The 25,255-nt window shown below is 45.1% G+C and overlaps 1 protein-coding gene across 2 annotated transcripts in view; it reads left to right on the top strand.

Annotated features, from left to right (window-relative positions):
* The window catches only part of pals2b (protein associated with LIN7 2, MAGUK p55 family member b), a 53,275-nt gene that overhangs the window by 9,709 nt on the left and 18,311 nt on the right, over positions 1-25,255 (top strand). Inside the window, exon 2 of one of the 2 annotated variants that reach the window (XM_079570551.1) lies at positions 14,318-14,562. The exons of the other annotated variant lie outside the window; for it this stretch is intronic. Within the exon in view, the coding sequence (XP_079426677.1) occupies positions 14,424-14,562 (139 nt within the window). The 5' untranslated portion in view covers positions 14,318-14,423. The remainder of the gene's footprint in view (positions 1-14,317; positions 14,563-25,255) is intronic. 2 annotated transcript variants of the gene reach the window in all.

The raw sequence follows: 25,255 nt of genomic DNA, 5'->3' as shown, positions 1-25,255 counted from the left end.
GTGTCTGTGACTGTATGTGACTGTGTCTGTGACTGTGACTGTGACTGTGTATGTGACGGTGTCTGTGACTGTGTCTGTGTCTGTGACTGTGTCTGTGACTGTGTCTGTGACTGTGACGGTGTCTGTGACGGTGTCTGTGACTGTGTCTGTGACGGTGTCTGTGTCTGTGACTGTGTCTGTGACTGTGTCTGTGTATGTGTCTGTGTCTGTGTCTGTGACTGTGTCTGTGTCTGTGTCTGTGACTGTGTCTGTGACTGTGACTGTGTCTGTGTCTGTGTCTGTGTCTGTGTCTGACTGTGACTGTGTCTGTGTCTGTGTCTGTGACTGTGACTGTGTATGTGACTGTGTGTGTGTCTGTGTATGTGACTGTGTCTGTGTATGTGACTGTGTCTGTGTATGTGACTGTGTCTGTGTCTGTGTATGTGACTGTGTCTGTGTATGTGACTGTGACTGTGTATGTGACTGTGTCTGTGTCTGTGTATGTGACTGTGTCTGTGTATGTGACTGTGTATGTGACTGTGTCTGTGACTGTGACTGTGTCTGTGTCTGTGTATGTGACTGTGACTGTGTCTGTGTCTGTGTATGTGACTGTGTCTGTGTCTGTGTCTGTGACTGTGACTGTGTCTGTGTCTGTGTCTGTGACTGTGACTGTGTCTGTGTCTGTGTATGTGACTGTGTCTGTGTCTGTGTATGTGACTGTGTCTGTGTCTGTGACTGTGACTGTGTCTGACTGTGTCTGTGTCTGTGACTGTCTGTGTCTGTGACTGTGACTGTGTCTGTGTCTGTGTCTGACTGTGACTGTGTCTGTGACTGTGACTGTGTCTGTGTATGTGACTGTGTCTGTGTCTGTGTCTGTGACTGTGACTGTGTCTGACTGTGTCTGTGTCTGTGTCTGTGACTGTGACTGTGTCTGACTGTGTCTGTGTCTGTGACTGTGTCTGACTGTGTCTGTGACTGTGACTGTGTCTGTGTCTGTGTCTGACTGTGTATGTGACTGTGTCTGTGTCTGTGTATGTGACTGTGTCTGTGTCTGTGTCTGTGACTGTGACTGTGTCTGACTGTGTCTGTGACTGTGACTGTGTCTGACTGTGTCTGTGTCTGTGACTGTCTGTGTCTGTGACTGTGTCTGTGTCTGTGTCTGACTGTGACTGTGTCTGTGACTGTGACTGTGACTGTGTCTGTGACTGTGTCTGTGACTGTCTGTGTCTGTGACTGTGTCTGTGTCTGTGTCTGACTGTGACTGTGTCTGTGACTGTGACTGTGTCTGACTGTGACTGTGTCTGTGACTGTCTGTGTCTGTGACTGTGACTGTGTCTGTGACTGTGTCTGACTGTGTCTGTGTCTGTGACTGTCTGTGTCTGTGTCTGTGACTGTGACTGTGTCTGTGTCTGACTGTGACTGTGTCTGTGTCTGTGACTGTGTCTGTGTCTGTGTCTGTGACTGTGTCTGTGTCTGTGACTGTCTGTGTCTGTGACTGTGTCTGTGTCTGTGTCTGACTGTGACTGTGTCTGTGACTGTGTCTGTGTCTGTGACTGTCTGTGTCTGTGACTGTGACTGTGTCTGTGTCTGACTGTGACTGTGTCTGTGTCTGTGTCTGACTGTGTCTGTGTCTGTGTCTGTGACTGTGACTGTGTCTGACTGTGACTGTGTCTGTGACTGTCTGTGTCTGTGACTGTGACTGTGTCTGTGACTGTGTCTGACTGTGTCTGTGTCTGTGACTGTCTGTGTCTGTGTCTGTGACTGTGTCTGTGTCTGACTGTGACTGTGTCTGTGACTGTGTCTGTGTCTGTGACTGTCTGTGTCTGTGACTGTGTCTGTGTCTGACTGTGACTGTGTCTGTGACTGTGTCTGTGACTGTGTCTGTGACTGTCTGTGTCTGTGACTGTGACTGTGTCTGTGTCTGACTGTGACTGTGTCTGTGTCTGTGTCTGACTGTGACTGTGTCTGTGTCTGTGACTGTGACTGTGTCTGTGACTGTGACTGTGTCTGTGTCTGACTGTGACTGTGTCTGTGACTGTGTCTGTGTCTGTGTCTGTGACTGTCTGTGTCTGTGACTGTGTCTGTGTCTGACTGTGACTGTGTCTGTGACTGTGTCTGTGACTGTGTCTGTGACTGTCTGTGTCTGTGACTGTGACTGTGTCTGTGTCTGACTGTGACTGTGTCTGTGTCTGTGTCTGACTGTGACTGTGTCTGTGTCTGTGACTGTGACTGTGTCTGACTGTGACTGTGTCTGTGACTGTCTGTGTCTGTGACTGTGACTGTGTCTGTGACTGTGTCTGACTGTGTCTGTGTCTGTGACTGTCTGTGTCTGTGTCTGTGACTGTGTCTGTGTCTGACTGTGACTGTGTCTGTGACTGTGTCTGTGTCTGTGACTGTCTGTGTCTGTGACTGTGTCTGTGTCTGACTGTGACTGTGTCTGTGACTGTGTCTGTGACTGTGTCTGTGACTGTCTGTGTCTGTGACTGTGACTGTGTCTGTGTCTGACTGTGACTGTGTCTGTGTCTGTGTCTGACTGTGACTGTGTCTGTGTCTGTGACTGTGACTGTGTCTGTGACTGTGACTGTGTCTGTGTCTGACTGTGACTGTGTCTGTGACTGTCTGTGTCTGTGACTGTGTCTGTGACTGTGACTGTGTCTGTGTCTGACTGTGACTGTGTCTGTGACTGTCTGTGTCTGTGTCTGTGTCTGACTGTGACTGTGTCTGTGACTGTGACTGTGTCTGTGACTGTCTGTGTCTGTGACTGTGTCTGTGTCTGTGACTGTGACTGTGTCTGACTGTGACTGTGTCTGTGTCTGTGTCTGACTGTGACTGTGTCTGTGACTGTGTCTGTGACTGTCTGTGTCTGTGTCTGTGACTGTGACTGTGTCTGACTGTGTCTGTGTCTGTCTGTGTCTGTGTCTGTGACTGTGTCTGTGTCTGTGTCTGACTGTGACTGTGTCTGTGACTGTGTCTGTGACTGTGACTGTGTCTGACTGTGACTGTGACTGTGACTGTGTCTGTGTCTGTGTCTGACTGTGACTGTGTCTGTGTCTGTGTCTGACTGTGACTGTGTCTGTGACTGTGTCTGTGACTGTGACTGTGTCTGACTGTGACTGTGACTGTGACTGTGTCTGTGTCTGTGTCTGTGTCTGACTGTGACTGTGTCTGTGTCTGTGTCTGTGACTGTCTGTGTCTGTGACTGTGACTGTGTCTGTGACTGTGTCTGTGTATGTGACTGTGACTGTGTCTGTGTCTGTGTCTGACTGTGACTGTGTCTGTGTCTGTGTCTGTGTCTGTGTCTGTGACTGTGACTGTGTCTGTGTCTGTGACTGTGACTGTGACTGTGACTGTGTCTGTGTCTGACTGTGACTGTGTCTGTGTCTGTGTCTGTGTCTGTGACTGTGACTGTGTCTGTGACTGTGACTGTGTCTGTGACTGTGACTGTGTCTGTGACTGTGTCTGTGACTGTGTCTGTGACTGTGTCTGTGTCTGTGACGGTGTCTGTGTCTGTGACTGTGACTGTGTCTGTGTCTGTGTCTGTGACTGTGACTGTGTCTGTGACTGTGACTGTGTCTGTGTCTGTGACTGTGTCTGTGACTGTGTCTGTGACTGTGTCTGTGTCTGTGTCTGTGACTGTGACTGTGTCTGTGTCTGTGACTGTGTCTGTGTCTGTGACTGTGACTGTGTCTGTGTCTGTGACTGTGTCTGTGTATGTGACTGTGTCTGTGACTGTGTCTGTGTCTGTGACTGTGTCTGTGACTGTGTCTGTGTCTGTGTCTGTGACTGTGTCTGTGTCTGTGACTGTGTCTGTGACTGTGTCTGTGACTGTGTCTGTGTCTGTGTCTGTGTGTGTCTGTGACTGTGTCTGTGACTGTGTCTGTGTCTGTGTCTGTGACTGTGTCTGTGTCTGTGACTGTGACTGTGTCTGTGTCTGTGTCTGTGTCTGTGACTGTGACTGTGTCTGTGACAGTGTCTGTGACGGTGTCTGACTGTGACTGTGTCTGTGTCTGTGTCTGTGACTGTGACTGTGTCTGTGTCTGTGTCTGTGTCTGTGACTGTGACTGTGTCTGTGACAGTGTCTGTGACGGTGTCTGACTGTGACTGTGTCTGTGTCTGTGTCTGTGTCTGTGTCTGTGACTGTGACTGTGACTGACCAACTGCATCAAAACTTGGTCTTTAAAGTCAATTCTTTTGATACTTTTTCAATACCAGGGGAATATAATAATAAACTTCTTTTCTGTTTTTGTGTAATGGTCTCCAGCCCTATACAAAAGTGTCCTCAGCTTTTTCAAAGCCATTGATTTGTTAGCATGCCGTTTAATGTCAATAATTCAGGTACATTTTAGATAATGCACTTATTTTAGTTTTCTGTCGGAAGCTCCAGGGTGTGTTTCAAAAAGGGCAGTGAAGTTTGAGATTAAATGTCAATTCTGGCCTATGTTATAACTTATAATTTAGTCTGACTTAATACAGATACAGGAAACCAAGTACTAAATACAAGTGAATATAGGCAATGAAGTCCCAAACATCATGTAATGCATACTGACCTTTGCTTTAACGACAGGAAGGGCATCTGCCTTTATGTAATATGTAAAAGAACAGTTTAAAGCAGGGGTGTCCAGATGTGGCCCTCAGGATACATTGGCTTACATCGCTATCAACGCTATTAAAACCTCAAAAAGGAATATTTGGTTAAAAGCCTAAATAAAGGCAAGAGAAGGGTTTGAAACTGGATTAAATACAGTGTTGAGCTGCGCTGACCTTTGACCTGTGGCCCTGCATGTTTAATCTGTGGCCCTCGGCTGGGACTCTCGTGGTTTTGAAAGTATTTGCCTGTGATGTTTGTTATGTCCTAGTGCTGTCTGCTGATCTGACTGGAAGCGCTCACTGAAAGGCTCTTTATGAGGCGGAAAGTGCACTTTAATCAAAGTGCACGTCTTTGAGAGTGCATGAACCTGGGAGCGTGCATGAGAGAGCACACACACTCTATGCTCTATGAACTGTGCAATATATATAGTATATATATAGTATCATTATTCTCAAAGTCCAGGGGTTGAAGCACATTTCAAACAACTGCTTCTCAAAGGGGCACACATAAATATATGAAAAGTCCACTAATGCAAAAATGGTCAGAAATATATACAAATATATATAAGGCCGGCGCAAACGAGTGAGTGGGTGAATGACACGCTCCAGCTCAAGGCTTGGTCCAACTTAAAAGATCCATCTAACCTATTTCACATCAGGTTTTCTGGCTGACTGGTGGCAGTAGCAAAAGGCATACAGGATAAACAATGAAAAGGTATCTTTGGTTTTTAATTGATCCACGGGGCAGCAAGTATAAAGTAAACAATAACGGACCTAATATAGAGCCCTGTGGCACTCACCTGTGGGCCATTTTCTGAGCTGTAAGAAAGGTCTCTTCAAGATGAGACCTGAACCATTTTAGGGCTGTGCCTCTGATGCCAACATGGACATCAATGAGAGATTTGTTTTAGGATCTGGATGTAAATTAGCCCTGTGGCTATAATCCGGCATGTTAATGTCTGTTTTTGTTGTTTCAATGCAAATGTTCATTAATGTGCATTGTCCCAATAAAATAAAATAAATCCATCCTGTCAAACACTGCAGTGAAATCTGTGAAAAATGTGAAATCTGTGACGTAATATTATTTGTGTATGTTCAACCCAAATAGTCAATATGTGAAATGGGTTTGCCTTTTTTGTCACATAGTGACTCCGAAGGACGACCGTGATAAAAATACCCATTTCATCACATTCTGACTAAAAAGGTTCAAAATTAGGTATATTCCCTTTGAGCAGTAAGATTAGCACTACTGCTAATATAAATGATGCACCCATGAACACATGAATATTTCACAGCCTTCAACTTTACTCACAGCTTCATTATCTGCTTTGGTTTAGATACAATGTTTTGTTTCTCCTAAACTACTGTAACTGTCCTTCACGTTGCTTTAATCAGGACGAGCACACATACTTACCCTCTGAACGTGTCCAAGCTCCTGGTTTACCAAAATATACCGTATGGTGGACGCGCTTCTCGGAGTGTCGAGGGAGACGTCAAAAATGTGATTCTTTGATTACTGTGGGAAAAACTATAGCGAAAGTGGTGCAGAGAGTAGAGCGGGTCGTGAGCAGGTGCACTTTGGCAAGACTCTTCACCCGTGTCGGAGCCTGGTGTATCAATGACAGTGTATGTGGTTCCTCTGACGCCACAGTGGTTAGCGGTAGTGCTTCATAACCAAAAAGTGCATGTTCTCCCTGTGTCTGTGCCACTAAGCACATGTACAGTAGGAGAATCCTCCAGACCTGCTCCAACAGGTAGTGTCGCCAAAGGATGGGCCAAATGCAGAGACACAGTTGTTGTGTAATGACAAAATAAATAACCATAACCTTGATGTAAAGCACTTTACTATGAGTGTTTAATGTGGGGAGAAAAGCACAATATAATTGTGACCATCTACCATTTAATTGTCATTCTCAGGGGTCTGCATCCTGCGGCTCTTTAGCCTTCTAATAACTCCCTTTGGCCTTGACAAAAAAATAAAAAAAATAAACATGAAGTTTAATATTATTAGATTACTAGACACACCCGCTCCTAATTGCATGGTTACTTCTTAAAAGCTACTAAGCTGCAGCAAATGTTTTATTTATATTAAAGTGAGCTAGTTTTTATTTTAATTTGACACAAATATAGGAAGGACACAAATAGGCCTGCACAGGTCACTGTTTCATTTGGGCTGTTCTAAAGTAGGTCAGCACATCCAGACTGCACTTCTGTTTGTTGTATCCGCGGCATTAACAGGTAACACGTAACAAAAGATAAAAACTTATAAACTGGGACATTATTTTCTGCTATAAAGCTATTTTTCTTAGGCAGAAGAGGGGGCAAAATGAAGGTTGTAGACCCCTGGCCGTTTGGGTGTCAGAGGCTCAGTCCGAGTACACTCATTAAAGGATCTATATCCTGCTATTTTAGCCATTCCAAAGTTAAGTATAGGCATTTATATGAATGATTGTACCTCTACCGCTATTGAGCACTCATTTTTGTGATACATATAAGTGTTTTCTGGAGGTAATTTTCAAACCCAGAAGACACAACGCTTCGATTCAGTTAACTCCGCCCCCTCTCTCCGCACATACAACTTTACCGTAATATAAATAAACAGCAATAAGTGAAGACACTTCACAATGCAGTTATACGGAGTTGACATCTGCAACACAGCTTCATAAATGGCTAACACACATGCTAATATGCTAACCCGCGTTTGGACTGACTCACCCTCTGGTCCATCGCTGTTTACATTATGGGACTCGCGTTGGTTATAAAAGTTAATCCACTTTGATTCAGGCGAAGGTTCACCAAACATCCATCAGTGACAGTCACAGAAAAACAACCAGAATAAGTTGCAACGAGCTCCATCTTCAGCTGCAGCGCAAACATGACTGATCTGTTCAGACGCTCAGGGATGTGTTTGTTTTGGCCACAGCTGACCTGGAAGCACCTCGGGCACATCCTTTTTTTTTTTCTGATAAAACGCTGTTTTACAAATTAAAATCCGGCCATAAGCATAGAATTAAGACATTGCTTTACAGACGTCGAGCACTTCCGTTCCGCTGTGACGACACAACTGAACACTCAGTCGTTCACCAGGAGAGGGCGGAGCCTCAGAGAGCAGGATTCAGGAGGATTACTGAGAGCTGCGTGAATGAAGCCACAAACCACTCTGGGGGTGTTTTTGATAAGGAAATAGCATAACAACATGGCTAAAAGCTCCAAAAAGTCGATTTTGCATGATATAGGACCTTTAACTATTCGTGCTGCATTTTGACTTTGGGTCAGCGTGATGGACCAGGATGGACCAGGATGGACCAGGGTGGACCAGGGCCGACCAGGGCGAACAGGGCGGACCAGGGCTCATTGTGGGACAACTCTCCCCAGGGCCAAACATGATGTGTGCGAGGAGACTGAAGGCAGCCCCCTGAAACAGGCATAGGAAGTCCAACACAGATTAGCCAGGGGTTAAGATATGGTTTTCACAGACTGCCTATTGCTAGCATAAGCCGCTGTTAGCATAACATTAACCACATAACATTAGCTTTCCTTTATAGGCTTGCCACATCTAAATCATTTCATTAACTACATCATTTCAACATTTCATGTTCACCTCACCTGCAAACTCCCCTGGAGTCTAAAGAAGCCTTCACAGTCCACATTCCACTCACCATCAGAGAACACAACTGTAATGCAAACAGTACAGGTGCCGTCAGTGATGCTCATTAAATGTTTGTCTGAGATGAACAGACACTTCACTCCTCAGGGACTTGAAACTGCACAGCTCACTTCTGTGGCTGCAGAAAGACTTAATACACCTGTCAAAACACAAATCATTCTGACTCATCCAAAGGAGTTCTGGAAGCTCTGGAAAGGAGCAAACCCCGCAGGGCAGGTGGCAGACGGACTGGAGCTGCTTATGAAGTGTCAGGGAAAATAAGAAATCACGCTTACATAACCAACTGAAACTTTGTGTGTTCAGCAGGGACTCCCTAAACAGGCATCAACATGACGGGACAGTTCCCAGGGAGGGACACATGTCCTGAAAGAAGGGGATGGAAGGAGGAGCTATGGAACAGGGGGAGGGGCTTGTGGATGGGGAGGATTAGCTGTGCACAGCGGTGGTACAATGAGTGGGGGCCTAGTGAGTGTGTGGTTATCATGGACGGGACGATGCTGCCTGTTATATGGAAGGATTAAACTACAGTAATCCTCGTGCCTAGAGCCTAACTAGCCTAGCCCTGCTTCCTCCGATTCAGCGGAGCCAAGATTAAAAACATGACATCAACCGACAGCTGGCCGTTACAGTGCAACCTTCTGATACTCAAATACATCCACTCTTATCAAAACTGCCAACTCCTTTTTTGTTTAGTGGACAGATGACAACATTAGCAACATTAGCCCCTCTTTAGTATTCCCATGTCTTTGGCTTAGCACTGTGGAATTTGTGAGCTCCAAATATATTTTTAGTGTGGGTAGTTTTGTTGCATTGATGAAAATGAGAAAACAAACACATTATGATCATCTGTATGTCTTACTTAAAATAAAGGTAAAGAAAAGAAAACAAAATACATATATACAGTATATATATACATATATATATGTATATATATATACATATATATATATATACATATATACATATCTTTTGTCAAGTTATCAAAATTAAGTGCACTGTGTTTTGTTTTTACTTACCATCTCAAATCAAGGGAAAATGTAATTATTTCGGTGCTTTGAATGAATGCTCTGTCCTGCACCTAAATACAACAGCATTGACAGTTGGTATTGAGTGTTGTTTTTTTCTGTTCATTGTATCAAAATCAAGTTTAAAATGTTAGTAAGGTGCAACACTAGAAGATACCGAAGTCTGTGAAGGGATCATAAACCGAGGAATTACATTACAAAACTTAAAGCCTGTTTTCTTAAAATGACTTTATTATTACACTCATGCATATATAACATTTATAAGCCTTAGTGGGATCTACGGAGCGCAACTGTCCCAGTCTAGTACTCAAAGTACAAGAAACCTGAACAGTCAAATAAACCAAAGAATACAGTGCGCGGCGGCCGACAGGTGCTACTGACACGCACGCACACACGCACGCACGCACGCACGCACGCACGCACACACACACACACACACACACACACACACACACACACACACACACACACACACACACACACACACACACACACACACACAGAGTATGTGCAAAATATACTTGAACTATACTCAAACTCTTCCACCTCCCTTCCCCCTCTCCTCCTTGACTCTCTCCCTCTCCTCCTCCTCTCCCTCATTTCTCCCCCTCTCCCTCTTCCCCACCTCCTCTCTTTCTCTTCTTCTCCCCCTCTCCTCTACCCCACTTTAGGGCTGTCACGGTATGAAAATGTTACCTCACGGTTATTGTGACCAAAATGATCACGGTTCTCGGTATTATCGAGGTATTTTGTTTTAATATGTGTTAATATGTTCAGAAAGCATTGATCGTCCTACACAAACTGAAATCGTTTCAAAAAAGTTTAACAGTGCTTGTTACATAAAAAAATACAGACAAAGCCTTTTCACATCAAAGTAAAGGAACTATAACGATGTGTTGTTGATGTTTCGAGGATATTACATGTGCTATTATAGCGTCAGAAACGAAGATAAACCGTCTATATCAGGAAAACTGTTGTTGTCCTTCCAGTGAGCTTTCGCTTTGCAGATTTGGGAAAATGCCATCATTATTAAATTCATAAAACTGCGGTGAGAGTGAATCTATTGCAATCTGCCACCGGGAGCCCCGTAACGCATTGTGCCATCATGCGGAGGTATCCGGACACGGCTTATGCTGGCGGTGGCGCTGCAGCCGCACTATGAGGCGACTCGTTACATTCTCCTTCAACCCAAAGTCCCACATCAGTATTTCAGCTAAAACGCCAACGTTAGCTTACTGCTATAGAGCTGTGGGAGACGGTCACGCTAACGTTAGCTTCCTGCTATAGAGCTGTGGGAGACGGTCACGCTAACGTTAGCTTCCTGCTATAGAGCTGTGGGAGACGGTCACGCTAACGTTAGCTTACTGCTATAGAGCTGTGGGAGACGGTCACGCTAACGTTAGCTTCCTGCTATAGAGCTGTGGAGAGGGTCACGCAGGTGAGTCACAGGTTCGAAGTCTTGCTGCATTTGGAGACACTTTTTCCTGCACGCTCCACAAACTGAACTCTGAGGCTGAGAGATCCTGCGCGCTGTCGTGTCGGACATGATTCCAGCTTCGAGAAAGTTTTGTTTGGGCAAACAACAAAGTGCGCATGCGCGGAAACTGCAGCAGATGAGACGGTGGCTGGTGAGGCTCACCGTGCCGACACCGCGGGTGCGGTTATTCACCGAGATAATAATAAAAACACAAAACAAGACGGTCATTTTCACCGTCAAAATTTTTAACCGGGGTTTACCGCTACACCGGTTACCGTGACATCCCTACCCCACTTCCTCCTTTCCTCCCACTCTCTCTCTCTTCTCCCCATGTTCCCTGTCTCCCATCTTTCCCTCTTCCCTCTCGCCTGCTCCCTTGTCCCTCTCTCCTCCTCCGTTCTTCTGCCTCTCCTCCCTCTCCTCTCTCTCCTCATTTCCTGCTCTTCTCTTCTCCCTCCTCATTTCCTCCTCCTCTCCTCCCCCCATTCTCCCTCTGCTCATTTCCTGCTCCTCCCCTCTCCTCCTCACCCCCCTCCTCTCCTCCCCCCTGCTCATTTCCTGCTCCTCTCTCTCACCTCCCCCTCTCCTCCCTCTTACGTAAGAGCAGTTACATTATGACACACTGACCATAGACTGAGGGGTGAGAACCCTTTGACCTGCTTTCATCAGAGTCTCTGCACCAAGCCCACATCCATTAAGAAGGATATCTGCTGATTTCACGTTTGGGATTACTATAATGTTCATTTTGAAAATTCAATTCAATTCAATTACATTTTTTTATTTGTCAAACCATCTGAATGATTTGAAATTATGTTTCTCTCATCCTTGATTGTGGAGCAGGGGGTGAGGGAAGAGGGGTGGGAGGGAGGGCAGGGAGTTCAGCTTCCCGATGGCCTTGTATATGAAACTGTTCTTCAGGCGACTGGACCTGGCCCGTGCATTCCACAGTCTCCTCCCTGAAGGCATTAACTTTGAAGAGACTGTGTGATGGGTGTGTAGGGTCAACTTTGCGGGTGAGACGGTGGAGGGGAGAAGGGAGAGGGGCTCCGCAGATCTTCTCCTCTGCTCTCACGATGCACTGCAGGCTCCTTTGGCAGGAGGCGGTGCTGGCGCCGTGCCACACAGTGATGGAGCTGGTCAGGATGCTCTCTATAGTCCCTCTGTAGAAGAACCACACAGTGATGGAGCTGGTCAGGATGCTCTCTATAGTCCCTCTGTAGAAGAACCACACAGTGATGGAGCTGGTCAGGATGCTCTCTATAGTCCCTCTGTAGAAGAACCACACAGTGATGGAGCTGGTCAGGATGCTCTCTATAGTCCCTCTGTAGAAGTTGGACATAACGGAGGCTGGGACTCTGGCTCTTCTTAACTTGCAGAGAAAGTAGAGACGCTGAAACTTTTCTTGACCAGTGATGTAGTGTGCATGGTCCAGGAGAGCTTCTCTGTGATGTGCACACCCAGGAACTTAGTGCTGGTCACCCTCTCCACAGCAGCACTGTTGAGATGAGCATGCAGGACCCGTCCTCTTCGAAAGAGAGAGATTGTTCTGTGTGCACCACATGGCCAGACTGCTCACTCACTCCTGTAGTTTGACTCGTCTCTGTTGCTGATGAAGCCCACCACTGTTGTGTCGTCTGCAAACTTGATGAAGAGGTTTGAGTCGTACTTTGGAGCGCAGTCATGGGTCAGCAGAGTGAACAGGAGGGGGCACGTACAGCCTGTGGTCTCCCCGTCAGAAAGTCCAGCAGCCAGTTGCACAGTGATGTGTTGACCCCCAGGTGGAGCAGTTTGTGTATTAGCTGCTGTGGGATTATAGTGTTGAATGCTGAGCTAAAGTCTAAAAACAGCATCTAACGAGGTGAGTGAGGGCTGTATGAAGCGCAGTGGAGATGGCATCTTCAGTTGAGCGTTTGGACCAATAAGCAAACGGGTCTGGGTCCAGGGCGGGAGGGAGAACTGACGTGGTCCATGACGAGCCGCTCGAAGCACTTCATAAGAATTGGAGTGAGTGCTACTGGGCGGAGTCGTTAAAGCAGGAGGGTGGGGACTTCTTTGGCACCGGAATGATGGTGTTTTTTTCTTTGAGGCATGTTGGGACCACAGCTGCTGCAGAGATGTGTTCAAAATGTCTATAGTAGAGGAGCGGCTCCTTCAGAACAGACTGTAGAGGAGCGGCTCCTTCAGAACAGACTGTAGAGGAGCGGGTCCTTCAGAACAGACTGTAGAGGAGCGGCTCCTTCAGAACAGACTGTAGAGGAGCGGCTCCTTCAGAACAGACTGTAGAGGAACGGCTCCTTCAGAACAGACTGTAGAGGAGCGGCTCCTTCAGAACAGACCGTAGAGGAGCGGCTCCTTCAGAACAGACTGTAGAGGAGCGGCTCCTTCAGAACAGACTGTAGAGGAGCGGCTCCTTCAGAACAGACTGTAGAGGAGCAGGTCCTTCAGAACAGACTGTAGAGGAGCAGCTCCTTCAGAACAGACTGTAGAGGAGCAGGTCCTTCAGAACAGACTGTAGAGGAGCGGCTCCTTCAGAACAGACTGTAGAGGAGCAGGTCCTTCAGAACAGACTGTAGAGGAGCGGCTCCTTCAGAACAGACCGTAGAGGAGCGGCTCCTTCAGAACAGACAGTAGAGGAGCGGCTCCTTCAGAACAGACTGTAGAGGAGCGGCTCCTTCAGAACAGACTGTAGAGGAGCGGCTCCTTCAGAACAGACCGTAGAGGAGCGGCTCCTTCAGAACAGACCGTAGAGGAGCGGCTCCTTCAGAACAGACTGTAGAGGAGCGGCTCCTTCAGAACAGACTGTAGAGGAGCGGCTCCTTCAGAACAGACTGTAGAGGAGCGGCTCCTTCAGAACAGACTGTAGAGGAGCGGCTCCTTCAGAACAGACTGTAGAGGAGCGGCTCCTTCAGAACAGACTGTAGAGGAGCGGCTCCTTCAGAACAGACTGTAGAGGAGCAGCTCCTTCATCCTCACCGATGTCCGACTCTACTGTAAAGTAATTCATGGCCGATAACCTCTGTGTCAGTGTCACTATCATCTGCACCATAGCTGTAAACCTTGGACTGCCAACTCTGACATTTCTGATATTTCATATTAAGTTCTATATTTATTGTAATTTTATTGTTATCCATTGGACATAAGATACCTCAATGTAAAGCACTTTATTGTCTCTGTAGGGAAATTTGTCCTCATTTGATCCATGTTGCTGGGGGCGACCTGTGAGGAGCAGTGGGCGATGGCCGTGATGTTTCCATAAAATTGCCCAGAAATGTCTTTTAAATCAGTAACAGGGCTTTTGTTGACCAGTGTGCTCCAGCTCGCGTGTGACGGTAGAGTGGGGTGAGGGTGGGGGTGAGGTGGGGGCTGTCCCGGAGCGCACCGGATTGTCGGATTATGTATGAGCACTTTAATAACCGAGCATGTGTCCCAACTAAAGCCTGCATTCTGAAGGCTGATGCAGGCACGCTCCACACACTTCCAATTCTGCGTCTCTCCCAGCCTTCCAGCCTCCTTCCTTGCTTTCCTCACACCCCCTCGGCTCCTAATCTCTCTATTGTCTCCTCTGTCCTAATTCCGCCTTAGGTCGTCTGCGGAGTGCAGCAGGGCACGGCGCTCGGACCGTTACTGTTGTGGCGATATCATTAGCGTAGCAGTGGTAGGACGAGCGGAAAGAGGGGAGCAGAGGAGGATGGTGATGGCGGTTAAGGATCCGGAATGTCCCCGCGGCGAGCAGCAGGACGAGGGACAGCAGGACAGGGGACCGCAGGAGGGGACAGCGGCGGGACACTCCGACGATGCAGAGGGGACGCAGAGAGCAGCGTCTGGAGGTGAGACACTCAACAAGGCTACAGAACATGACTGAAGAATACAGCATGTTCGGACTTCACGGTTTGGGGAAAATTCAGTCGCAATTAGATTTGCGATTGACACAGTATGCTTATTTACGTTTTCCAACTTAAATCATTTGTGTGTGTGAAGAGACCCTTTTTGACCAAGGACTGAGTTGGTTTGTGACTCTAGTTGCCGCGCCCCGCACTGGTAGCAGTACAAATTAAATATGCCAAAAGGACTATAGGAGCTTTCCTCTTTAGCTGACGACATGCTAACATATCAAGTGTGTAGTAATAAACGCGGTTTGAGTAAAGCACTGCTCAGAAAATGCCCAGTGATGGTTTATAGGCTTTAAACATATGGAGGCCCTTTCTGGATCTACTGTTTTTGAACAAAATCCAGGAAAAACAGATCAGAGCGCTTCAGCTGCCGAAGAAGAAATGATCAAATGAAACCAGATCATTCAGATTTGCCTGAATGAAGTGACACATCATCAGGCTGGTACACTTTGGAAGAGAGAACGTGGTCACAGGGTTAAAAATTAAGATATAAATTAAATGTAAAAAGCTTTCATACTGTCATACAGACAAGTGTGTCATGTGTTTCCTCGCTTATTGTTCCCAAAGTTCCCAAAACTCATTTTCATAGTTGTACAAACAGGAAAACACCCAAACACACATACACCACATTCCAAATGATTATGCAAATGACATTTTTCTCAGATTTTCTAAACTATCAACTCAAATGAGAGTCAACATGATTTTCAAGTCTTTAACTGTTCGAGTTAGAGGATCATTTGAATGCGGTAGAGAAAAAAAACTCCCAGTTACAGTATTTTTTTCAAAAATAAATATAGTAAAAAAACTCAAAATCTACTGTTCCAAGTTATTATGCAACTCATCGTTTCAATACATTTTAAAGCTTGCAATTAACTGAAAATGGTCATTTGTTGAATTCGCAGCATTAGGGGGTCATATTTACTGAAATCAAAAGCTATTTCTGTCAAAAACATCTTAACAGGTGAAGTTATATTTTAACATAGGAGCCCTTCTTTGATTCAGCATTTTTAAATCCATTAAACTTGTGAGTTTTTGGAGAGTTTCTGCTTGGATTTCTTTGCAAGATGTTAGAATAACCTCCGAGAGCTGCTGTTTGGATGAAAACTGCCTCCCACCCTCATAGAAGTTTTTTTTTTTTTGTTGAGGCTCCAAAGGTTCTCAATAGGGCTGAGGTCAGGGGAGGAGGGGGTCCACATCATGAGTTTCTCTCCTTTTATGCCCATAGCAGCCAGTGATGCAGAGGTTTTCTTTACAGCAGGACATGGTGCGTTGTCATGCATGAAGATGATTTTGTTCGGGAAAGCACGGCTCTTCTTTTTGCACCATGGAAGACAGTGGTCATTTTTCAGAGGTCATTTTCACACCTTCAGGGATCCTAAAGGGGCCGACCAGCTCTCTCCCCATGATTCTAGCCCAAAACATGACTCCGCCCCCCCTTACTGACATCACAGCCTTGTTGGGACATGGTGGCCATTCACTAACCATCCACTACTCCATCCATCTGACCATCCAGGGTCACACGGCCTCATCAGTGAACAAGACTGTTTGAAAATGAGTCTTCATGTATTTCTGAGCCACTGCAGCCGTTTCTGCTTCAGCTTCAATGAACAGTTTAGGGGAGGCTGTATTGTCACACTTTTGTTAGCAGACATGGTACTGTTATTGTGTCTTCTTCAACCGCCTATATGCAGCAGTAGACAAACAAAGCACCACATCCAGCAAAGGCAATCAATTCCATTTACCTAAGTGCAAATACTTCTTGAGTGCAAGTACTTCTTGCTTCTCATTGGGAAAAAACACTATTTTAAAGTAATACGCTGATTTAATAAAGCAAAAGGGCTAGGACCCCCCTCGGGTCAGGCCTCAATGTAAATGTACCAGAATTAGCATAATAGCTAAATTACATCCGTTGTCCTAAAGCAGTTACAGAAGCATTAATTGACAGAAGAGTAATACAGACATGGTACATCAGAACAAAGTTACGGTCACTGAGGTCAGGTAAAAGGACAGTAACAGGTGAGATAAACACGCCCAAGAACTTACACTGATAATCTAGCGGTGAGTGCACAATTGTTTTTAGGACCTTTTTAAAGATGTGGTAATTGTCACAGTTCCTGACATGAGCAGACAGTGTGTTCCATGACTGAGTGCCTCTGATAGACTCCACCATTTGACTGAATTTAGTCCTGCGTCGTTGCACACATAGGCACTTATCCTGTGGGTGCTCCACTCCAATATTTGGGGACCTAGGCGAATTTGGCCTATTGCAAAATGATTCAATAAATATCACCAAACCTGTAAAGCCGGCACTGTTATCTGCAAATACACGAGTGCGGGCGGTTCATAAGATGAATCTTTGCGCTGCGGCGCCATTTCACTCCACTCGTTTAGCTCCATAGGTAGAGCACCGGGAGATCCCCACCCTGACTTTTTATTGACTTTTTTTTTGGACTGGGCACCCACTGGGAAGAACATAAATTGGTGCCTATGGTTGGATATTACAGTCTCCTCTGGTCAGAGCTCTGAGTGTTGCTTAGTTTTGATGTCAAATTCATTAATGATGGAGGGGCAAGGCTGTTAAATATGATGCAGGCATCCAACATCTAAATTATTATACTTACTTGTGGTAGAGTAATGATAATGTAAAGGCTTTCTATCCAGAGTTCTTAATGTTCTCTTAAAGAGAGACTTGATGGATTCATGTTGGTCTCATGTGGGATCATGTGGTATAACTATATACCACGTGTGTGTGTGTGTGTGTGTGTGTGTGTGTGTGTGTGTGTGTGTGTGTGTGTGTGTGTGTGTGTGTGTGTGTGTGTATGTATATATATATTTACTAGCTGAGACCCGGCCTTCGGCCGGGCCTCGCTAGTCTCCACATGTGATATTCTGAGATTGTGAGTGATTACAAAGAAATGTCCAACCCGTCACACAGTTCAGCTGTAGACCAGTGGTTCCCAACCCATTCCAAAAACTATGGCCACTACAAATGTGTAAAAGAATGAAGGCTAAAAATTTTTTCAAACAAACTGCAATTGGAGTGTTTGATGCACCCGTGCTCCTCTCTTATAAAGTACGACAATATTTTCGCTAAACTCGGGGAACAGGATTCAAGAGACAGTTGAATAATTATGGATAAATATTAGGGGTTCAGCTCTAACGCTTTGGTTCAAAGTGCAGGACCCGCGGTTTGGTCCATCACGGTAGTGTACAATAAAAAAAATAATGAGTAGGTTTTGAACTGAAATAGCCTAATGATCGTTATTAGACAGTATTTATAACCTTACAAAAAAATTGGCAATGCTTTCAAAGCTGCTTTAGAATCAAATGTACCTCTGGGCTCACAATACCTGAAAGCAAAATAAAAAGCAAATGGTACAGCAGCAAGGAAAAAAAAAAAGAAAAAAAACTACGCAGTGCAGGCCATGCGCTCGTTAAGTGGTAGTTTCATTTTCGCTTTTACTCACACGGAGGATAAATCAGTCGGAGCAGCGCGTGTGATTAGAGGCTCGTGTTTGAGCAGGTTTTGGGCACGCACGCACACGCACACACATACACACACGCACACATCGCCCTGTGTGGATGCGCGCGCACACACATACACACGTACGCACACACACGCACACATCGCCCTGTGTGGATGCACGCGCACACATACATACACACACACACACACGAACACACACACACGCGCGCACACACACACACATCGCCCTGTTTGGATGCGCGCACACGCACGGTAGTCAGATCTCGTGCACTCGCGTTTTTGTGACAGCGGGTTGTCCTCGGACAGCAGCACCGCGGTCCATATGGACCCGTGGCCAATGCCCGCGGCCGGTGGGACCGTCACGTGGGGGCCGGCCGCGGATGTCCACGCACACACTCAGTACTGTCGCCAGGCTTCCTGGTCTTCCCAAACGGTCTCCCATCCCAGTCCTAACCAGGCCCTTCCCTGCTTAGCTTCAAAGTCGGTATGGGAAATAAACATGGCGGCGCCCAGGCGGCGGCCATTGAGATTGCGTTTTCTATAATATATATATATATATATATATATATATTCAATATGTATTCAATTCAATATATATATATATAAATTGAATTTAATTATATTTACAATTTTCTTAATATGCTGCTTGAAGTCGAGAGCACTCTTAAATATTTGAATTGGCAAGAGTTTTGAGCCAATGGGACACTGGCAGGGTTTTAAGTGGGATTTGTGAGGTGGTGGATACACTCCACACTTTATATTTGTATGTACTTATGTACTAACATGTAGTCATTGGCTCTGAACAGTATATAGTATTCATTCTGCACAATTCAAGGTATTTAATACTGTAATTATTTTATTTTATGATATTTTTCAAGGCCTTGAATTATTTTCAGATATCCTTTAGCAGGTTTAAACAATCATAAATTAATATAGGTCTATGTGATTTACTACATAACAAAAAATCTGCTTTTGCTAGATCCACTCACAGGACTAAATAATAACACAGGATACAACTTTTGAAGGTTTTATTCATTATAACTACCACATTTTTAAACTTTCTTCAAACAATTCCCAACTGCCTTCTCTGAGCAGGCACGGTGCTCTGCAGTCCTACGTCTAAGAAGAACCCAGTTCTTGACAGAATGCGTATTTGTATTTCTTCTCATCTGAACAAAAGTGAAGTGCTTTAATCACCACTGGTAATGTACTCATTGGTTCTGCTCCAGCTGAAGGGATTTTGGAAACATCTAATTGCTATTCACTGATATTGCAAATGTTGATCAAATCAGGATTGAGTTCACACAAACTGAGAGATCAGTTAGAGCTTTAGTTCACAGGAGATGACAGTGGCCTCAGTGTGGACTGACTTGGAACAAAGTGACTGTGCTTAAAGTTATTGTAAATTACTTGTGGATCCTCCTGCGCTGCTGCCTCTGGGCCAGGTCACTTTTTATAGATTTTTTTCTTTGTCATTTGCATTGATCTTCCATGGGCTCTTTGACTGTTGCAGACTTAAAATATTCAAACTAAGATTCAGCCGAGGCAGATCCTCCTCTGACCTGACCAGGTCAGCCTTGTTGGGACTGTCCTCTCCTCCAGATCTATATGCCTGGACTTTGTTTGGTTTTATCACAGACAACTTTATGAGATCCTCTTTCTGTTGTAAGGCTGTTATATGGACATTGTTGCAGAGGTTGCGTGGTAAACAACAGTGTGTTACATCTGTACAAACTCTCAGTGATCACAGTTACATCAACATTGTAATTTCACTGGGTGCAATTAGCTATTTGCCAAACTGCAGTTATTTGAGGCAGTGCTGTATCCTTGGCAACCATCCAAATATCCTTTTCCCCAGTGGGAAGTATAAAAGCTCCTAACTTAAGTTTGGAGTTGTGCAAACATGTTACATTTGTTTAGCGCTTCATATTCTGTTTCTCTCTCAGATGTCAATGATCCTGACGTTCATAATGTGTAAAATCTTGATTTTGTTAATGGTCAAGGAACATGCTTCTCTATGGTCCTCATGGTGGGGAGCTGGCATTGCTGTAATACCACCCCCTGGTGGCCAGGGGCGACTCCAAGAGACACTTGGAACATTTGAAGTCCCATTAGAATCAATGCTCCCTGGAACGGCTTCAAAGCCTGGCTCCAAAGACTTATTCTTTTTCTAAAAATCGCTGTGACCCATGTGACCACGCTGGGTGAAATATTTGTAACCACGCTGGTTTATATTTAGGTTTATGCTAGAGGTGGGCAATGGGCATGGATTAATTTTTTTAATCTAGATTAATCTAGATTAATTTTGAAATTAATCTAGATTAATCTAGATTAAAATGGCTCGCTTGAATTCTGCCGAAGCGATTCAGAATATGTGTGCTGCCCAAATAATGACTAAAAGTAAGTCTTTGAGAACGAGTTAGACCAGGGGCTCATCTCCTGTTTCCAAAATGCATCACAAACTGCATGAGAACGTTCTACTATGATAATTGGTGATGAAAATAATTAATGTTGAAGAAGATGCACTTGTGTTTACTAACTGTTTTTTCAGTTAAACATCAAGTTTGAACTGTAGGCCGACATTAGAGGTCCTGATGAACTGTTTACAGTCAGTAGCTTTGTGTCAAACTAAATCTCCTCTTCTGCAACTATGACCTGCTAAAGAACATGGGACAGCTGTGGCAGGAGTCCCCAAGTATTTATTTACGGGTAATGTGGGCCGTCTTACCAGATCAGAAAATATAGGCCTCTGTTTGTGAGCGTGGGAAACATGTGCGCGTCTCCTGATTGGTCAACACTGTCAACAGTGTCACGTGATCACTGTCACAACAACGCAGCTCATGCTGCTGCAGCTGCTGCTACTACGAGCTTCAACTTGGCGAGAGTTCTGTCAAAATGGAGATAAACGTCGACAACACGAAGATGCGGGACGTATTTCTTTGGATTTAATAAGAAAAGGAAACGGGCCTCAGCCGCGAGGCGGAGGAGACAGTGGTGAGCGGAGAAAGAGAGGCTAACGGACTCGGAGAAAAGTAGCTGTAAAGTCCGTCTCCAAACTCAGTAAGTGCCGCGGTTAAACTCTGCTTGTGGTTGAAATTTACCTGGAAAAGGCTCTCGTGAACTTTTGGTGATAAAGTTTCGCTGCTTCGTGTGGGGCTGTTTCGTGTGGGGCCGTTTCGTGTGGGGCTGTTTCCTGTGGGGCTGTTTCGTGTGGGGCTGTGGCCATGAAATGAGTTGTTTTTGTTGCTGTTTTGAAAGAGGGAGGCGCTGCGGTGTTTTTCACTCTGTCATTGGCCGCTGCTTCTGTGTGTCGCTTTGGAGACACAATATTCACTCATGTTTCTCCTGTGCGTCCAGAATTGGGCATACAAGTCGTGTAATGTGTGCTGACCTTAAAATATCACGGTGAAAGTCATCATAGCTTGCAGAGTGTAGACCCAGCTCCCAACCCAGCTTTGAGAATAGATTAACGAGAATAGATTATCGCCCGATAAGAGTCTCGCGTTAACGCAGCACGTTAACGCCGATAACGGCCTACCACTAGTTTATACTTTTTCCAATGAATGGGGCTGAATGGGACCCACTCATCTTTATTACATTATATCTATGGGAATCGCTGTAATGCACTGCTCTGACCTGCAGCTGCTTCAGCTGGTCAGGTGTGACGACCTGACCGACCAGGTTATCCACCCACCAGATCTGAACCCCATTGACAATCTTTGGGCTCTGGTGGAGAGGACTTTGCACAGTGGTCACACTCTCCTATCATCAGTATGAGATTTTGGTGAAAAATGAATGTAACACTGGTTCTTTTGGACGTGGCAGAAGCTTATTGAACCAACACCACAGAGAGGGTTCTGTACTCAAACTAAAGGCGGAACCATCAAATATTCGAGCGGGACCTTTGTGCTTGTTACTGCATTATATAGTAAGGGAATTGCAAAATTTGAACTTGATTACAAAATACAGCACATTATTATTAAATACAGTTTTAGCCCAAACGGAAGAAAAAAAGTCACATTTTGATGACATATTATAAACTATGTGTGCCAGCCCTGACTCTGTCTCCACACTCTCACATTTGAAACCAGCCTGACGTCTGTGCTCGGGGTGCAACCATTCACTGTCACGATTCGATATGTATTTCAATATGAAGGTCACGATTTCCATTCCATACATTTAATACTGAAAATGCAAGTTCTATTTGTTTTTGTATTATTTTGTTGACGAGCAAAAATTCCTCAAAGCCGAATGACACTATCTGCTGTATTGTATCAGGTTCTAGTGCAAAATATTCAAACGCTAAGCTCTGTGACATTTTGACCTTTGTTTGAGCTGCGTACAGTCTTATTTTAAGGAGTCAGCTGAAGCAAGAAAGCTTATGTGTGCTGACTCCATGTTCAATAGTCAACAGACTCGTGCATTTTATAGTAACACGTGCGGCTGCTGCTTTCCTCATGATAACGACATGTCAGCATCACATACAATAACCTTACTTTGACATTGATGCAGCTCATTCCCTCCTGGGTTTACCAGATAAAGTGTTCAAAAGTATATTGTAATGTAATCTATTGTTTTCATAAGTCACTGGCACCCTCAGACTTCAGCGCTTTGACACATGTTCCAACAGCACCGGTGAGTTTCTTGTGTTTATCGGAGGCGAGGCTAAAGCCGGGTCTGTCCTGCTCGCTGACAGCTGTCCCAGGCATGGCGCCGTAGATGGAGCTCATGTTGGTTGTTTCCGGACACCATTATCTTCCCCTGGTCATTATAATTGATAGCAAAATCCTGCCACAGCTGATCTGTGCGAAGGCGGTGCGTTCTCTAGTTGTTGCTCGCCGAAACGGCCGCTCAGTGAGAGTGCAGAGGAAACGATCTACAATATTTATACTTGCTTGTATCTAAAGTCAGTGTAATCTAGACCGTATAATCTATTATGTTATGTAAATGTATATTTAATAATATGGGGTAGGCACTTATAAGCTTATAGCTTCAGCCTATTCCCTTTTGAGCATCCACAACTGTATGAAAGACAACATGAATGTAAAATTGCTCAAAATAAACTAAGCTAAAACTAAACTATTTGTGTATTGAATCAAAGAGGATGTATGGAATGATTTGATATAATATGGAGAATCGCTGCATCCCCATAGCCTGTGCACTGTGACTCTGGTGCTGAGTATATACGATACTCCTGCAGAAAGCAGAGTCTGATCTTATGTGGCATCAGGCTGAGGACTCCCTGATGTACTCCTGACTCCTGCATGGACATGAAGGCTTTTAGCATTTTTAGATGTGAAAATAAACAGTGACTCGTCTATTTTGATCTTGATTTGTGGCGGCACGGTAGCGCAGCGCTTAGCGCTCTCGCTTCACAGCTAGAAGGTCCGGGTTCGATTCCCACCAGGGACGGGGCCTTTCTGTGTGGAGTTTGCATGTTCTCCCCGTGTCTGCGTAGGTTTCCTCCGGGTACTCCGGTTTCCCCTACCACTAAAAACATGCACAATAGGCCAGGATGAATGATGTGTGTGAGTGAATGTATGGTGGTGGTCAGAGGGTCCGTTGGCGCAGACGTGTGTAGTCGCGAAAGCGCCTCTGACAGTCTCCCCCAGGGGAAACTGAAGCTACAAACGTAGTTTACCACCACCGAGTGTGGAATGAATGTACAATTGTCTCATGTAAAGCGCTTTGTGACTATATGTCTGTGAAAGGCGCTATATAAATAAAGATCTTCTTCTTCTTCTTCTTCTTCTTCTTCTCCAGTCCTTCTGTCTACAAACACTGTTTTTTCTGACAGTTTCTGGACTGGAGTGACGGAGCGTCAAAAGAAAGACATGAACATCACAGCGGCATGTTATGTATTATATTTTTAGTACACAAAGGAGGAGGAAAGTATTGTAATTCAATTTATCGATGAGACCTAAATGTTTGTGAAGAGACAAAAATACAGATTAAATGTTTTCAGACGTTTCCTGGGGCTTCAACCAAAAAATGTCTCACTTTACTTGAATTATGCAAAACTGCTTTCAGTTTGTAACCATGTCATCAGTAGGTCTGTAAAAGTTAACGCTTTAGTCATATGTTCTGAGTCTGGAGCGCAGACAGAGCACTTTCTTCATATACTTCACATATCGTAAGCAGTTAGGTTTTTCACATAGAGTTTTATCTTAATGAAATGTGAACAAATTCCCGTTTTATGCCAGCCTGGTATTAGTAATGAATCTAATAATTGTATCATAATGAACAGTGATTAAAATGCATGGATTGACAGCACTCATAATGTAACTGGAGTAGTATTTTGCTTCATTGGAGCAGCAGGCGGACCTTTAAAGACCAGAGCTCTTTATAAAGCCTGCCTGCTGCCTGAGATCATCTTGGATGGTTGTTGCTAGATCGTCGGCTCGGGAGGGACTGTCTACAGCAGACCGTCCCTCCCGAGCCGACGATCTGCAACAACCTTCTTGGATGAGAGGCGGAATGTCCAGTACTGATGACAGCTCAAAAACCTTTGTCTATGATGTAAAACTCCTGTATGACTGAGAGCTCACACAAACAATGTCTAATGATGTCTAATGGTTGGGGTGGGGGCATTTCCATTGTTATGAACGGACTGGAGAAAGCAATTCACTATATTATCACAGACAAACATCTCATCATGTGAAACTACCAAAACTCCTGATTGGAAGATGTCTTGACATTCCTATGGATCAATGAAATCACAGACAAAAATCTGTGCGTAATATTTGTACGTGGACGATATGATCTGTAGCCAATGCTACAAAACATACAGGGCCCGATCTTGTGCATCAAAACGGAGACGATAGCGTGACATTTTGCGCTCAGTCGGGGCGCACTTTGTGATCTTGCCACTCCAGACTTGGCGCATTTAAGTGGGTGGAGACACACATTTTCCTCCAACCAGATCGACTCCGCCTCCAGGAGAGTGGTTGTGTGGGAGTGGGGGGTGAACATGTGCTTTTGTTTTGCTTCGCGTTCACGCCAAGCGCGGCCGATCCGCGCCACAGCGGACGCTGTAGCTCTTTTTCTCTGGAGACGTGAACATGGTTTAGCTCACGATGGTTTAGCTCACGATGGGGTAAATAAAGTTTTTAGTTTGACCTGTGAGAGCCTAAGGCTTAAGAA

The sequence above is a fragment of the Gobius niger genome (assembly GCF_951799975.1).
Source record: "Gobius niger genome assembly, chromosome: 14".
Classification (NCBI taxonomy): domain Eukaryota; kingdom Metazoa; phylum Chordata; class Actinopteri; order Gobiiformes; family Gobiidae; genus Gobius; species Gobius niger.
The sequence above is the reverse complement of the archived record's forward strand: the minus strand, read 5'-3'. Positions and strand labels throughout refer to the sequence as shown.